At 34.0% G+C, this 14,641-nt stretch overlaps 1 protein-coding gene across 1 annotated transcript in view; it reads right to left on the reverse strand.

The window, feature by feature from the left end:
- LOC106478765 (cysteine protease ATG4B-like) overlaps positions 1-14,641 on the reverse strand; it is a 52,750-nt gene that overhangs the window by 26,876 nt on the left and 11,233 nt on the right. Inside the window, exons 3-4 of the mRNA XM_013939327.2 lie at positions 5,538-5,609; positions 2,164-2,262 (exon numbers count right to left, since the gene is read on the reverse strand). Coding sequence (XP_013794781.1) covers positions 2,164-2,262; positions 5,538-5,609 — 171 coding nt within the window. The remainder of the gene's footprint in view (positions 1-2,163; positions 2,263-5,537; positions 5,610-14,641) is intronic.

A 14,641-nucleotide genomic window follows, 5' to 3' on the forward strand; every position in this document is an offset into this window, starting at 1 on the left:
TTACTACATTAATACCATAGAATTCCACTATAATTTATCAAGCTTAGTAACTAAGATGTATTTTAGTCTTAAAAGAGGTAGTTCTAATCAGTAAGAAGAAATCAAAAGGACCTGACCTGGGAAAGCACCCAGAAAATAACACACAGTGAAACGTATCCATAGTGTGTGGACCCAATAAAGTAGTTCTTATGTTCGACTACAAAGGGAACAGGAATGGGTACCACCTTGGTGATTGATATAGGCTATAACTGTGGAATTGTCTGAGTGGATCATGATGAGTTGGTTCCATACAATAGGAAGGAAATAACCCAGAGCACATCATACTGTCAGAAGCTCAAAGGTATTGATATGATATGACATTTTGCTCTGAGACCATTAACTGGAAACCACCTGCTGATTGATCCACATCCCCCAACTGTGAAGAGAAGCATCAGTGAACAGATACAAATCTGGATGGGGTACTCCTGGTATAGCACTTCTTCACCCCAAAACAAGCACTCAACGTGTGAAAAGAGCACAACTGAAAATGTCTGTACTGAGCAACTACCTAACAAGAAGTGATAATTCAGTAGAATAAAACAGAGGGAGTCACATGCATGACCGAAACTGACATGGAAAGTGTGTCGTGCTCCTATTGGTGGAGGGTTGTCGCATAATGATTTACATGTGAAGATGCAGTGAACCATGTTAATTGTGGTGTAAGTGGAGTTCAAGGCTTGTGGCATGTGAAAAACGTTTTGCTTTAGATGGCAGCACTGAATAAGAACAGCTATACGTAAGAGAGGAGGTAAGATATTGTATTTGAGATTCAAGTGATAAAAACATCAAACTTGAGAATTTTTATGAGATTTCTCTTTTATTATAGTTTTGTTTTAGAGTTTTAATAGGATATTTTAACTTGAAATGTTAGAAGTTGTTTCATTTTAACTTAACTTTTAGTTTAACTTAAATATTACAGTTTATCTCATATGGGGGAGGCACACACACACACACACACACACACACAAGACTCGTTAGAAAGAGTTCACTAAGTCAATTAAAACAACAAAAACAAGAAAGAATAGGATTGTGCAACAACTGTAACACTATTATACAAGTTATTTAAAACAGACTTAATTGTAGCAAAGTGGTGTTATTAAGCTGGGAGTTCATTTATAATAAATAAACTTTCTTTAATTAAAAGTTCAATATTGGTTGTTCCAGATCAGATGACTTTGAAATGTTTAATCAAGATACAATTGTTGCACTATCCTATTCTTTTTGTTTTGTAGTTGAATTGATCCTCTTATTTCTATTTTAATTACTCTTTATGAAATCTTGGAACTTTAGATATTTTTGTACCTAATATTTTACCTTGTTCAATATAACTTGTTGAAGATGAAATATGTACAATCTGAATTGTTCAAGAATTAAATGTTTTTTACTGTACACACGTGTTTGTTGTTGTTGGCGTCGTTCTATTGTTCATCACATAACATTAAATAATAGAAGAAAAAAATCCATAGCAATCAAATATCCCTGTTTTTGAACTTTGGTTAAAAAAACAACAAGAGTTCAACTGATGCTCTTAAAAATTTTTGATTCAAGTGTATCCATTGGAACCTTGAGCATACAGTGAGAAGGGCCATCATTGGCTGCTAACACATTGTTATATGAGAAGGGTTATAAAATATTTTCCATTTCATTATGAGCAATGTATATACTCTTTCTTAGTGTGTTTTGGAAAAGGTGAGACCATAGTTAAGTACGAAGTATTTTGTTGATTTCTATTAAACAAAATGTTGTATATGTATACTACAATATAAGTTGTAGTGTACCATTCAATAACCTTGCATATATAAAAAAACAAACAGCTTTCCAAAAACTGTAATTTCATCATACTGGACATTATTTAAAAACACATGGTATCAGCAGAAGGAACTGATGTAAAAGCATTTACCACACTCAAATTATAAAAATATAACTGTTGTCTCTTTTAATTTTAAAACTACATCTAAAGCCTGATTTTCTTTTATAGACATTGTAATCCATTAATAGTTGCCATTACGATGATAAATATAATTCTCGTGGTCACCCACTTCTGTTTAGGAGTTCAATCAGTAATTACTTTAAAATAATTACACCCTCTGTTACAAGATTTTAATTTAAATGCAATATTCATACCTCTTCCAAGATGATGGTTGATCAAAGCTTGGGCCAGAACCATCTGTCCACATCGTAGCATGCAACCCCATCCTGTGTCTGTTGTAGGGCCAGTACCACCTAATTAGTTAAGAAATATGGTCCAGTCTGTCTAATTAATTAAAGTCTAGCAAGTCTTGAGCTTTAAGGTACTTCAGACATGGGAAACTAGAAATAAACACTTGGAACTTAAAATGTTTTGAAGTTAATTTGTACATTTTAAAGTATATAGTTAAGTAGTGTAATAGTTGAACCCAATATTTTACTGCCTAGGTTTTGATATTTTTTTATAGAATTTTTGAATTGTCAATGTTTAATAAACTAAATTGACCGATATGTTGACATAGTTTTAGATATGTAGATAGTTAATAATAAAATAATGTTTTTATCCTTGTTATTATTAAGATAAATTACTTATTTTTTCTCTTCTGAAAAACTGCCATTTAATATTAAATAATTAAGTTACTGTTTGAAATATACATATTGGAGTGTTACTTTAGTGACCAGAAAATGCATGTCACCATCATTTTGACTTTAAGTGGCAATTTTTGTTTTCACTCTAAAAGATTATTTTTATTCTTCAAAAATCAGTTTGTCAGTAAGTTTACAGTGCTTTGCATTTCCACTTTACAGTGTACTTGTATCTGATAGTTTTATTTGTTCATAAGCTTCTGTATCGTGATTTGTAATGTCTGATGAACACTTTTAACTTTTCCATTACTTTGCTCTCTCATTATTGCCATTAGAATCTCAAGTACTGTTTCATGGATAAAATATTTGTTAGTTTTATGTGGGTTATGTTGTCTTCTCAATATATACATATACTTAGGAGTTTCACGATACATCTAAAAGTCTGAATATTTAGCCTCTTTGAATAGATACTGTGACTGGTTCTTTCAGTGTTCATATTTTTTTATTTGTTTTTCTGCTGTTGATTGAGACTATATTATTTTTCATGGTTGCATTTATTACTTATCTTTGTTGAACAAGTTTTTGTTCGCCACATCTGCTAGAAGTTTAAGATGAAAAACGTTTCTGATTTGTTACATAAGTTCTGAAGCAAGAAGGAAAATACCTGTTAGAAACCAAGGTAATCAAGGATTTTTGAAAATGTTAATGCTTTACTCATCAAGAATTCTAAGTGAACTAAAATAATGTATAGTACCCATTGTTCATATAGAAAGCATTAGAAAGTATTCTTGGCCTATAAAAATAAACATGTGAAGGCTAGCACCATCAAATCAACATAAAAAATTAGCCACTTTAAATAGTAAAGCACTAGTTAAACTGAATCTCATTATCAATCTAACCAAGCATTCATCACTGGTTAAAATTCTGAAAACATCCAAACTATTGAAATCTTAAAAATACATGGTACAAACTTTTAGCCGAAAGCTCTGATAAAGTATTAACCTGAAAGTTGAATCTGTAAAAGACAGAGACTAAAGATAACAGAAAATATACATTTCATCCAAGAATGCATTCCTTGGAATGCATAAATTAGAACACAATAATAAGGGTCTATATTCATATCACTTAACAGAGGGTATGAAGTTTTATTTAACTCCCTGTATGTGGAATTGGTCATTTTGAGTGACTTATTTACCACCATGTAATCATGAAACTATATATATACTATAACTTTTAATGTAATAAATGCATATTCATGAAATTTTACAAGCTTTTAATAAACTTTACAAGTCTTTGATACACAAAAATTCAGATTTTTTCATTAAGTATCTTTATTAAAGATTTTTCCGTGAACTTAAGGAGTCATATTCTGATTCAACCCCTGTTTCAGCTTTTGAGTTTTAGTACAAATTACAGACTTATAGTATAGATAAAGCCTTCAGTCGTCTTGTTTTATAGAAACATAAACTAGAAAGTCAAACCCACATGCCATGCCCTCCTATCTCTTACTTCCTTAAAAAAAAATGTCAGTAATTTTCTCCGATGCTTGCTATTATATTACCTATAACCAATAGAAGGAGAAGATTTTAATTTACTGAATTACATACAACACTATCTTGTTCTGACATCAACTTTTAAATTATTTGGCCTACAGCTTCAAAGTAGCTATCACTAAGCTCACCTTGAACATGATAAGGAAATTACTTTAACATACTTATAGCTTAGTTAGAAAGCCAGCTAAATTATAATCTTTATAGAATATTGTGTGCTTTGTGCATATCATTATTTTATGTTTTAATTTGAATATTTGAAATAAATACTAACAACAATCCTAGCAAAAATTAGGGTTAACTTTCATTGATACTTTGAGTCTTCAACTGCAATAAAGCACAAGACTCGCAGGTAAGTACTAAATTTATTTTTTATTAATATTTTGTATTTGTTATAAAAATAACTAAAATATAAAAATTAGAAACTTATAAGAAAACATAAATGAAAAAACATTACAAAATGAGCTGAACAAGAGTTATGTAATTCGATAATTAGCTTTATCATAACTTGAGCTATTTGCTCAACAAGTGTCTGTGGCTTTTTAAAACATATTTAGTATTTAAATATGGTTCAAAGAGCAGTAAAATAATAAAATAAAAACAAATGTAAACTGTTACAAGCCTCAGACTATTTAGGATGAATAATTATTTTCTATTACAATCTGCAGTCAATCTAGAAGAAGAAAAATGATACCTTAGTTTTATTTCATTCTTTTTGTTGTGGTTACAAGGTCAAGCCCATATAGTGTTAGGATGGAGAAAATGATAATTAAAATATAAATTTTTATTGAAAAAAAAATTTTGATATTCATTTTGGAGGTTCTAGAGGTTATGCAGATGAAATTTGAAAACTGTAAGGTGATAAAACTATTTTTAAGCTTAACGTGAAAATTTATTATCCATCAGACTAGTCATAACGGAGAAAATGTTTAAGTGGGCAATCCATGGTACATAAGTGCCATGTGATTTATTTAAACATTTCCTTTTGAAGTTAAGAAATGAAAAACTTAAACTAAAATTTGATTTATTAGCTAATGTTTAGATGCCAAGTTTGTTTACGTTTGTGATAAAAAATGTAGTTTTATTAAATTTGGAAAAATGTTGTGAGATGCTCATCTTTATGCATCTGTATCCAGAGGGTTATTAGAGGTATAGCAAAGCACATGTTCTATAAATACATGTCTAGGTTTAATATAATATAATGTTATTTTCAACTTAAGAGTAGCATTACAGTGAAAAAATGATGGGAAATTAAAACCCATTAAAATGTGTCAGAAAATCCCATTAGTAATTATCCATTTGGAAACTATCACAAACAACAGAAGTTTAAAAGTATCCTAAAGGTACACCAACCACAAATTAACTATGACTTTATCTAACTAAGTTACAACTTACCAATTGGTGCAAAATTCTTTCTGTACGTAAACCATAATTTTGACTTAACGTCACTTCTGAGTTCTTCTAAGTCTGAAAAATCAAGATTACTCCTAAATTAGATCTCATGGTTCAACAAAATTTTTACTGCTATAGTAAATGACTACCAGTGCATTTTACTGCTGGCAAAGACATTCAGCAATTAATTATTCCATTTTAAGGTTTTCTGCATGTATAGAAATTATATTATCAGAATATTATAAAGGAAAACAATAACATGTACCCATGCAAACATAAATAATAGTGTATGTATTTGCTATATAGTGATACCTTTTTTCCCCAGCAAATTATTCAATTTTATTTTTAATCAAATTTAGTGAGATAGTTTATTAGTTAAAATTATTTAAAAGTTAGAAATGTATTGTTAAGAGAACATAATTACTTGGTAGCAGTAAAATGCATCAGCAGTCAACTGCTACGGCAGTAAAATCTTGTGATACCAGATTTCCTGTAGAAGCATGTATGAAATAAATGTGAACTTATCAATTAACATGTATAAATACGTGAACCTAAATAAACAATGGAAATTAAACACATGAATGAATAGCAACCAACCAACACACCTCATCAAAACAGCAGTTATTTATTACTGATAATAAGAATAACAATGAATTAGCTTGGAAATGCAGAAAGTGAACAAAACATAGATACATTCAAGGACTATCCTGTATTTCATTTGTTAATTATAAAATAGTAAAAAACAAAAAAACATTAATAACAGTGTCATTAATTCTACACTAAAATTTTCACAAATTCCATACACTGTCTCATTTAGGTCACAGCACTTGAAAACCTCAGTTAAAAAAAGGAACCACTGAAGCAATTCTCATAAATAACATTACAAAAAGACTGGAATAGAGAGCAGCTGGGTCAGTCTGAAGACACATTCTTAGTGAAGACACATGTCAGGAGAAATCAGAAAGAAGGTTACACTACCAAGGACTCAGAAGTCTGCAAGTAACATCCAATTACAGATATTCATAAAATCTTGATTAGTAGGTAAAATAAAAATTAAGAGAATGAACATGAAAAATAAAAACAATGTTTAACATATGCACTGAAGATAAAAATATGCCACTGCAATGTGGCACAGCTTCTTGAAGAAAATAAACATTACAGAGAAGGAGAAAGACTACCTTTTGAACAGTGAGATTTACTTAAATATTTACAACATTCAAGGCTCCCCCAGAAAGCCATTGTTTTGATCGACAATGTATTGGTGCATGGGCACTTTGAGAAGGATGGAATCAGGACAATATTTCTATCACCAAACACCACATCTATCATCCCACCAATGGATCAAGGGGTCATAGCCACACTGAAGAAGAAATATATGACCTCATTCCTCCACCAAATAGCTGACTGTGATGAATGTGTTCCAGTAATGGAACCAACACTCCACAATCATAACCATTGGATCATCATGGAACACAATGAAACCTGCCACATTGAAAAATGCCTGAAAACATCTTATACAGACACCTAAAACTACTGACCTTCAAGTCCACCAATGCTAAGCATTGACACTGATGAATGGCAGGAACAGAATGATAATCTGGCAACCTGCAAAGATCTCACATATGAGCAAATAATGGTGGAGCTCCTTGAAAAATCAACCACAGATACAATTCAATCCAAAGAAGATGCAAGCCCATCTATCAACCTTGCATCAATTGCTGAGTTTTATGTACGTCTCAGGTAGATAGATAAGCAGTTACCAATGCATAACTGGGTGACACAGCAACACAACCTGAACATGCATCTGTGGTTAAAGACAAAACAGCAGATGACAACTGAAGTTGAGTGAAATGTTTAAGAAATCTTATTTTGTGTGTTTTTGTGTACCATGTTTTTAATCACTAAACAAATAAACTTAACCAAGCTACAAATATTCTGTATTCCTATCTTAACAACTAAAAATAAAAGAGGCAAGGCTAAGCTTGAACTGGCCAACTTACAATTTTAATGCATGCCAGATCCTGCACACGAAAACCACAAATATCATGCAACACCTGAACTTTTGCAACCAAAATTAATTTCTGAGCAACAATTTCTCCAAAACATGTAAATTATTGTCTAGAATTGTATTGGTACAATTATTTCTAGAAAATTTGGGGGAAGGAAAAAACCCTAGATAATCAAGGATCACAGATAATGGAGGCATGGATAATTGAGGCATTAGTGTACTAGAAATGTTATAGATGTATAGAAAAATGGAAGATGACACTTGGGAAAGTTAACATTTTCTCATGCTGAAAATATATTTCTGATAGGTACTTACCTCCTCTCACCTAAAGCTTTCTTGATTCTGGACTACCCTCTAGGCATTGCTATTATTTTTTGCTAACAGCGCACCAGTCTTTTATATCCCATCAGTTTCATGTCATGTCAGAAATGTGCTGCTCATGTGGCTACCTTCCACCAATCACACTGTGCTCTCTATACTAGTGCAGTTAGCTCTCTCTACTATTCTAAAGTAATCCTAACTTTCAATAATTGACAAGTTCAAACCAGAAATACTGGCATATCAGTGGAGAGGTAGGGTGGGAAGTGAGTGAAAGGAGGTAAGTACCTATCAGAAATATAATTTCAGTGTAAGAAAATGTTAACTTCTGAAACAGTCTTACCTCTTCTCACCCAAAGCTAGAATCCCACATTGCAAAGGTGGAGGGGCCGGTGAAGGTGCATCAATATCCAATCAAACAGAAAGTGAATGCAACAAAAGAACAGGTGTGCAAGAATATGAAAAGAAAGCACATTTGTGGGGTAGAACTGAATTGACAGGTACTAATGCAATCATAAAAGGGACGTACAGCTTTGAATTAATGGAAAAGTGTGGTAGAAACATAATTTGAAACAGCACAGCATTACCAATCATGGAAAATTAGTGTGGAAGTGACAATGGGCCTGTATAAATATGTGCCAAGGGTAATGCCTTGGGTTACATCAGAGTATGTCAAGTGCAGTTAATTTGGCCAATACATTCAGTGGAAACACCTTGTATAAGATAATGAGATCAACAATTGAGGTCCTCCTGGGAAAAAAGCATCCATGGGAAGCACCTTGGATACATAGGAAGAATAAAGAAGAAAAAAAACTGAGATGAGTATGATCATGAGAGTGTTGATAACCAGCTTGTTGCCCACAGACATTTCATACTTCATCCATATATATAGCAGGCTATAGTACCAAACATAGTGATAGTAAGCCATAGTATGGTGCCAGACTCTAGTTGGAGGAATCACTGAGTAATCCATGAGTGAAGGTCCTTTATATATAAAACTGTGATATTATATATATATATACACACGCATACCACCGGATAAGCTGCCAGTGGTCTTACAGAAACACCCCCATCTCAACAGTGAATTTTAGAGAAGTATGCAGATTTAGTGCTAATAAAATATTAAGCATACCTGACCAAGCAACACCTGCCACCATGTGGGATCCTGAAATATGATACGGATGAACTAAAAATACTTAGGAATAGTAATATGTCGACTTACCCCCAGTCAAAGGCAAACAGACTTGTGTAGAATTGCCACAAATGAAAGATGATACCTGCCTGAGGAACACACAGCCAAGTTGTTCAGATAATGTGCGATGAATGTACTGGGAGTCGTTAACATTCCAACCTGTACGATCTCCTCCAAAGGCTGGCAAAGGACAAGTCAGAATATGCCAGTCGTAAGAGTTGATGAACCCAACCAGTGAGTGCAATAGGGTACAGATCACAAGACACAGAGGGAATCCTTGGAACAAATAAACAGGAATGATAACATGAAAGAGGCAGTATGAGCCATATAACATCTCAGGGAATGAACCAGACAAAGAAGTCTACCTGGAACTGAGTGGGAATACAGTTAGGAAATAGAAGGTAGGGAAGGCCCGATCAGGATAAAAGATAACATAAGAGGAATGGTAAAGGATGCAAGTAACACCAATAGCATAAATATCAGAATGATGACAAAAATAGAGATCCAATATGGGAAAACAAAGGGATGTGAAGGATGGACAAGACAAAAGGAGGGAAATAATATGGGAGGAGAAAGCTTATTGGAAACAGGAGATGGTCTTGACAGGGCAGACCTATAAATAGAAACAGTTGACTTGGACAAATCCTGATCAAGCAATTAGGAGAAGAACTGGAAAAGACGAGGTACTGAAAGAAGGGAAGGGCAGAAGCCACAGCAAACTGACCAAGGCCTGAAGGTAGACCACCAGCTCTGGTACACAGACAAGGAGGTAGGTCGATTGGAATGGGAGAGGAAAAATTCTACACGAGGAGTAAGTCCTTGAGCTGAGGCAAGGTTCCAGACAAAAGCCACTTCTGAAGATGAAGTTAGGTAATGTCAGAATGAACTATGTCCAAACGTCGTTGTTGGAGGAGAGACTGGGACAGAGATAAGGATAGGGGATATCGCTTCAGTAAGGGTCTGAGCAGGTCAATATAGAGCAACATGCAGGACACGACAAGGAGTGATCTGGATATGGGAAAAGAGTGTAGAGGAGTCTGGTTGGAGGATAGGTATATAGGTGAATGCTCTCCAATCCTGACTGAACTCATCAACTCCCAGAGCTGAAGAGTGTGGAGCCAGAGACCAAAAGGAAGGAATTTTGGTGTTCCATTGAGTGGCATACACATTTATATGTGGTGTTCCCAGTTGAGAACACACCCACTGAAATACTCATGGAAGAAGGGACCACTCCATGGGGAGAACCTAGTTGGGTCAAGATAAGTGATCGGCCATCAGATTCATAATGCTGATAACGTGACATGCCAAGATCACAATGTAGTGATTATGGTTCCAGTAAAGAAGATCCAAAGTCTGAAAAGCCTATCAAGAAAGCATCGGTAAACAAATGAGACTCTGGACAAGGTGGAGGAGTGGAAACCCTCACCATGGTAAGTTCCCTGTTGAACCACCAAGCAAGATCAGCCCTGATCCCAGTGGGAAGGGTAATGGAATGGTCCAAGGGATCGTGGGAGAAATTCCATTGGTTGAGAAGTGTTGAAGGGAATGCAAGCTTGACCCAAGGGAATGAGAGCTTCCAAGGAAGCCCACATCCCCAAAAGACAGAGAAGTGCAGTGAGAAAAGTAGAAAGTAGGGTCATTGAGACTGCCCACTCAATGTCTCTGAGTTGAAGTGGAGGAAGCTGGAACCAACAAAGATAGGAATTGAAGAAACACAAAATGGAATAATATATTGAGTGGGGTTAAGAACGGACTTCTCCAACTGAATCAGAAAAATCAACCCAATTAGCTTCCCGAAGGAATAAGCAGGCATGATTGATTGACTGGGCACAGGAAGAGGTGAGCGGAAGCCAGTCGTATATGAAAATAAGAGTCTGAAGACCCAGTGAGTGAAAATGACAGGCAAAAAAGCATACCACTTGACAAAACACATGGGGTCGAAGAAGGACTGAACAGCAGTGCCCGGAATGGGAAGACACAACCGAAGATACTGACGTGACACTGGAGCAGTTGGAATATGAAGATAAACATCCGTCATGATGATTTAGTCATCCAGAGTCCCAGGGAAAAACCTCCAAAAGTGAGAAGTAGGACTCCATGGTGAAGCTAAGAGTTCAACTGGGACAGATCTATAATGGGACAACAATTATATGGGAGTAAAACCATGGTTGAGTGAGTACCACCCATTTGACAGCTGCTTTGTGTAGTAGGTCTTGAACAAACTAGGCAAGACAACTAGAAGAGGCACAATCCTAAGGAGGAGGGAAAGAAATCTGGGAAACAGATGGGGTGGGGGCAGAAACGTTCAGACAGAACCCACTGAACTTTTGTGAAGTGCAGCCAAAAAGACACATAAACTAAACATACTTAGAAAAAATACTCATTATTAATAAACTGACAAAACCTAGAAATTTGTAGTCTACACAGTACATAAAAATAACAAACTTGCAAAACTATGAAAATCGACATCAAACATAAAACAATAAGCAACACCTAAAGTACAGAACCATTAAAGGAATTTGTAAGATAAAAGACAGATAAATATCAAACTTAAGTTCAATCAAAGAACCAATAAGACAAAAGACACGAAAGTAAAACCTACCCTGAGAATGAAACAGCACCCAGTTAAAAATAACAAAATTTGACTCAAATCTAATCCCCAATTAGATGTGACTAGTACTAAAGCAAAAACTAACTAACATAAACAGTGAAAGGAAGTATAAATAACAAACCAAAACACCCACAAAATTGGCCAAAGTTACAATTACCCAAAAAGTAGCTATCATGAAAAACCCATACATATACTGAAAATTAAGCAAAAATAAAGTAATAATCAAACTATAAATGTAAATTTAAACTAAAGTAACTTGGATGATAAAAGAATTATAAAAATCTAACTAAATACTGTGCAGAGAAGGCATGAAAGACCTAAATTATTGTGTACAGAAATTAGGTCAATCCACACAAGCTCACATAAACTCGCTAAACATGGATATACCTACTGGGAGTGAGGAATACATGCTGAAAAATTTACCACAGATTTCCTGGAAAAAAGAACAATACTTAACTGAGGAGATTACATAGGGACACAGCAACGAGTGGAAAGTGCCTTGAAAGAAATTTCCACTCAGTAGCTACATCTTTCCTCACAAAAAATCGTAATGTGAAAGGAAGAAATCACTGACCAAACATAAGACACAAACTCCCTGCAAATTAAAGCCTGTGCTTCCCTAGCAGAGATCGTTGACCCTGAGACTCGTGTCAGAACCATTTTCGACTGTTGCAGGAATTTTATCATCTGCCATATTAAATCTCATATTCATATGAACACATTAGAATTCAGAAAACAGAAATATTTCTAAAACAAACAAATAGAAACAATGGAAATTAAATATAAGTTAAAACTGATATAAATTTGTGATAAGCACAATCAAAATTTTGCAGTCAAATGTAAAGCAAGTAAAAACCCATGTCTATACACTAGAATGCCAATCGAGAAAGTGAGGATTACTCTAGAACATTAGAGGGAGCTAGCTGTGCTAGTATAGAGGGCACAGTATGATTGGTGGAGGGAAGTCACATGATCAGCACATGTTCTGAAATGGCACGAAATTGATGGCGCATAAAAAGAGGCTTAGATAAATAGTTGTGATGAAACTTAGTTTTGGTCAATAGAGGGGTAACTTACTTGAAATTTATCTACTTGTAAAACAATATGTCAGAAATGAAAAAAAGTATGTGTTATTACCAGTGGTCGAAGTGGAGACTAATGATAATGTGATCTGTAATCACACACTACAACAGGATTATCATGCACAAGTGGGGGTATGCAAAATGCCAAATTAGAGAAGTGGGGGAACGTGTACCTCCATGTTACTCTCTACTTTGAGCCCTGATTATTACATTAAAAGTGGGTTTATTATCCTGAATATAAAAAGAAAATTATCCCATTCTGGACTAAGGAAGGGGATGTTATTGACATCCTTTGACTTTTCTTCTTCTCACAGTGGAAATACTTAACCAAATTTTATGAAAAGTTACCATAGCTCTTTGCATATACAACTACCTGTCCTGTATGATGAGCTCCACAAATTTTGGAGACCTGCCTATAAAAAATGTAAACTGCAGGGGTGGTTTCTTTTCAGGAAAACACAAGTTTAATACGTTATCACTACATTTGATGGGAATAATTCTGCTTGAACAATTCAATTTAACTCCAACAGGTGTATGAATAACGTCTACCAAGCGTGCCAAACAATTCAAACTCAGACTAACAGTTACAATTATCAAACCAAAGTTCAAAGATGGCAAAGAACTTTTTCTCAAATGGTTGACCAATGTTGATCTTTCTAACCAACTTAAAAAAACTTCATCCAAAACATGTGCTTAAAGGCAGTATCATCTTACTGAATATAATGTAGTTTTGAATTTTAAAAAATCATATAATTTTATTTACTTTTAGAAATATGTTTTTCATTGTATAACTTCCAACAATTTTCTGAGAGACATTCTTTTGAAAAAACATTAAAAATATTTCCTTTTGATCGTAGAATTTCAATTGGTTATATTGCTAATCAGTAAGTTCCATTTAACATATCAAATCGTTAACATATCAACTTGATTAATATTCAGTAACATATTTACTTTGAAACTTTATTTTAAAGATTGCAGTAGTTACTAATTCATACAATAAATCATAAAAGCATGGCAAAAATCGCAAAGATTTGTCAGTGAGTTAGAAGTTGACCTTTCGAAATGACACTAGAAAAGACTAAATAACAACTTTTTTGCTAACAAGATAGACAAGACATGCTTCATAAATAAAAAAATTGGGAATTTCAAAACCAGCAAATAGGGATCATAAAAAAAGTAAGAAAACAGGGCTGGAGGTACTGTAGACATTACTTACTCAAACTACAAACCCCTATTTTGGATCCATACTGTTAACTGGAATTACATTTTGTGGAGTCAAAATAGGGATTTATAGTTTGAGTAAACAATGTCCGACCTGGTTTCGTTATTTTTTTTAAAATCCCTACTTGTGGGTTTTTAAATTCCTAATTTTTTATTTATCTTGTTTGCTGGCCTTTATTATGTTCAACTGTGGGAAAAGTATTACTTGATATGGTAGTTAACTTTATACACTATAATGATAATAAATATAGCTAGTAGCTAGCTGATATAGTTCTTGGTGATTTACTGTAGCTATTGAGTATTTGATCGCATTAGTTCGAGGTGTAAAATGTTAAGCTGCAGCTAGAGATTGTTATGGAGATTTGTTCAAGAATATACTGAGCATTTATAGTTTTTGTTAAGCTGCAGCTAGAGATTGTTATGGAGATTTGTTCAAGAATATACCGAGCATTTATAGTTTTTGTTAAGCTGCAGCTAGAGATTGTTATGGAGATTTGTTCAAGAATATACCGAGCATTTATAGTTTTTGTTAAGCTGCAGCTAGAGATTGTTATGGAGATTTGTTCGAGAATATACTGAGCATTTATAGTTTTTGTGTAAGTTAAATTCTCTATATATAAAGCATAGCAATGGGCAAACATATGCCTAGACCAGCGGTTGGCTAACTTTTTTGTA

This window comes from Limulus polyphemus, unplaced genomic scaffold (genome assembly GCF_000517525.1).
Source record: "Limulus polyphemus unplaced genomic scaffold, Limulus_polyphemus-2.1.2 Scaffold247, whole genome shotgun sequence".
In the NCBI taxonomy this organism is placed as follows: domain Eukaryota; kingdom Metazoa; phylum Arthropoda; class Merostomata; order Xiphosura; family Limulidae; genus Limulus; species Limulus polyphemus.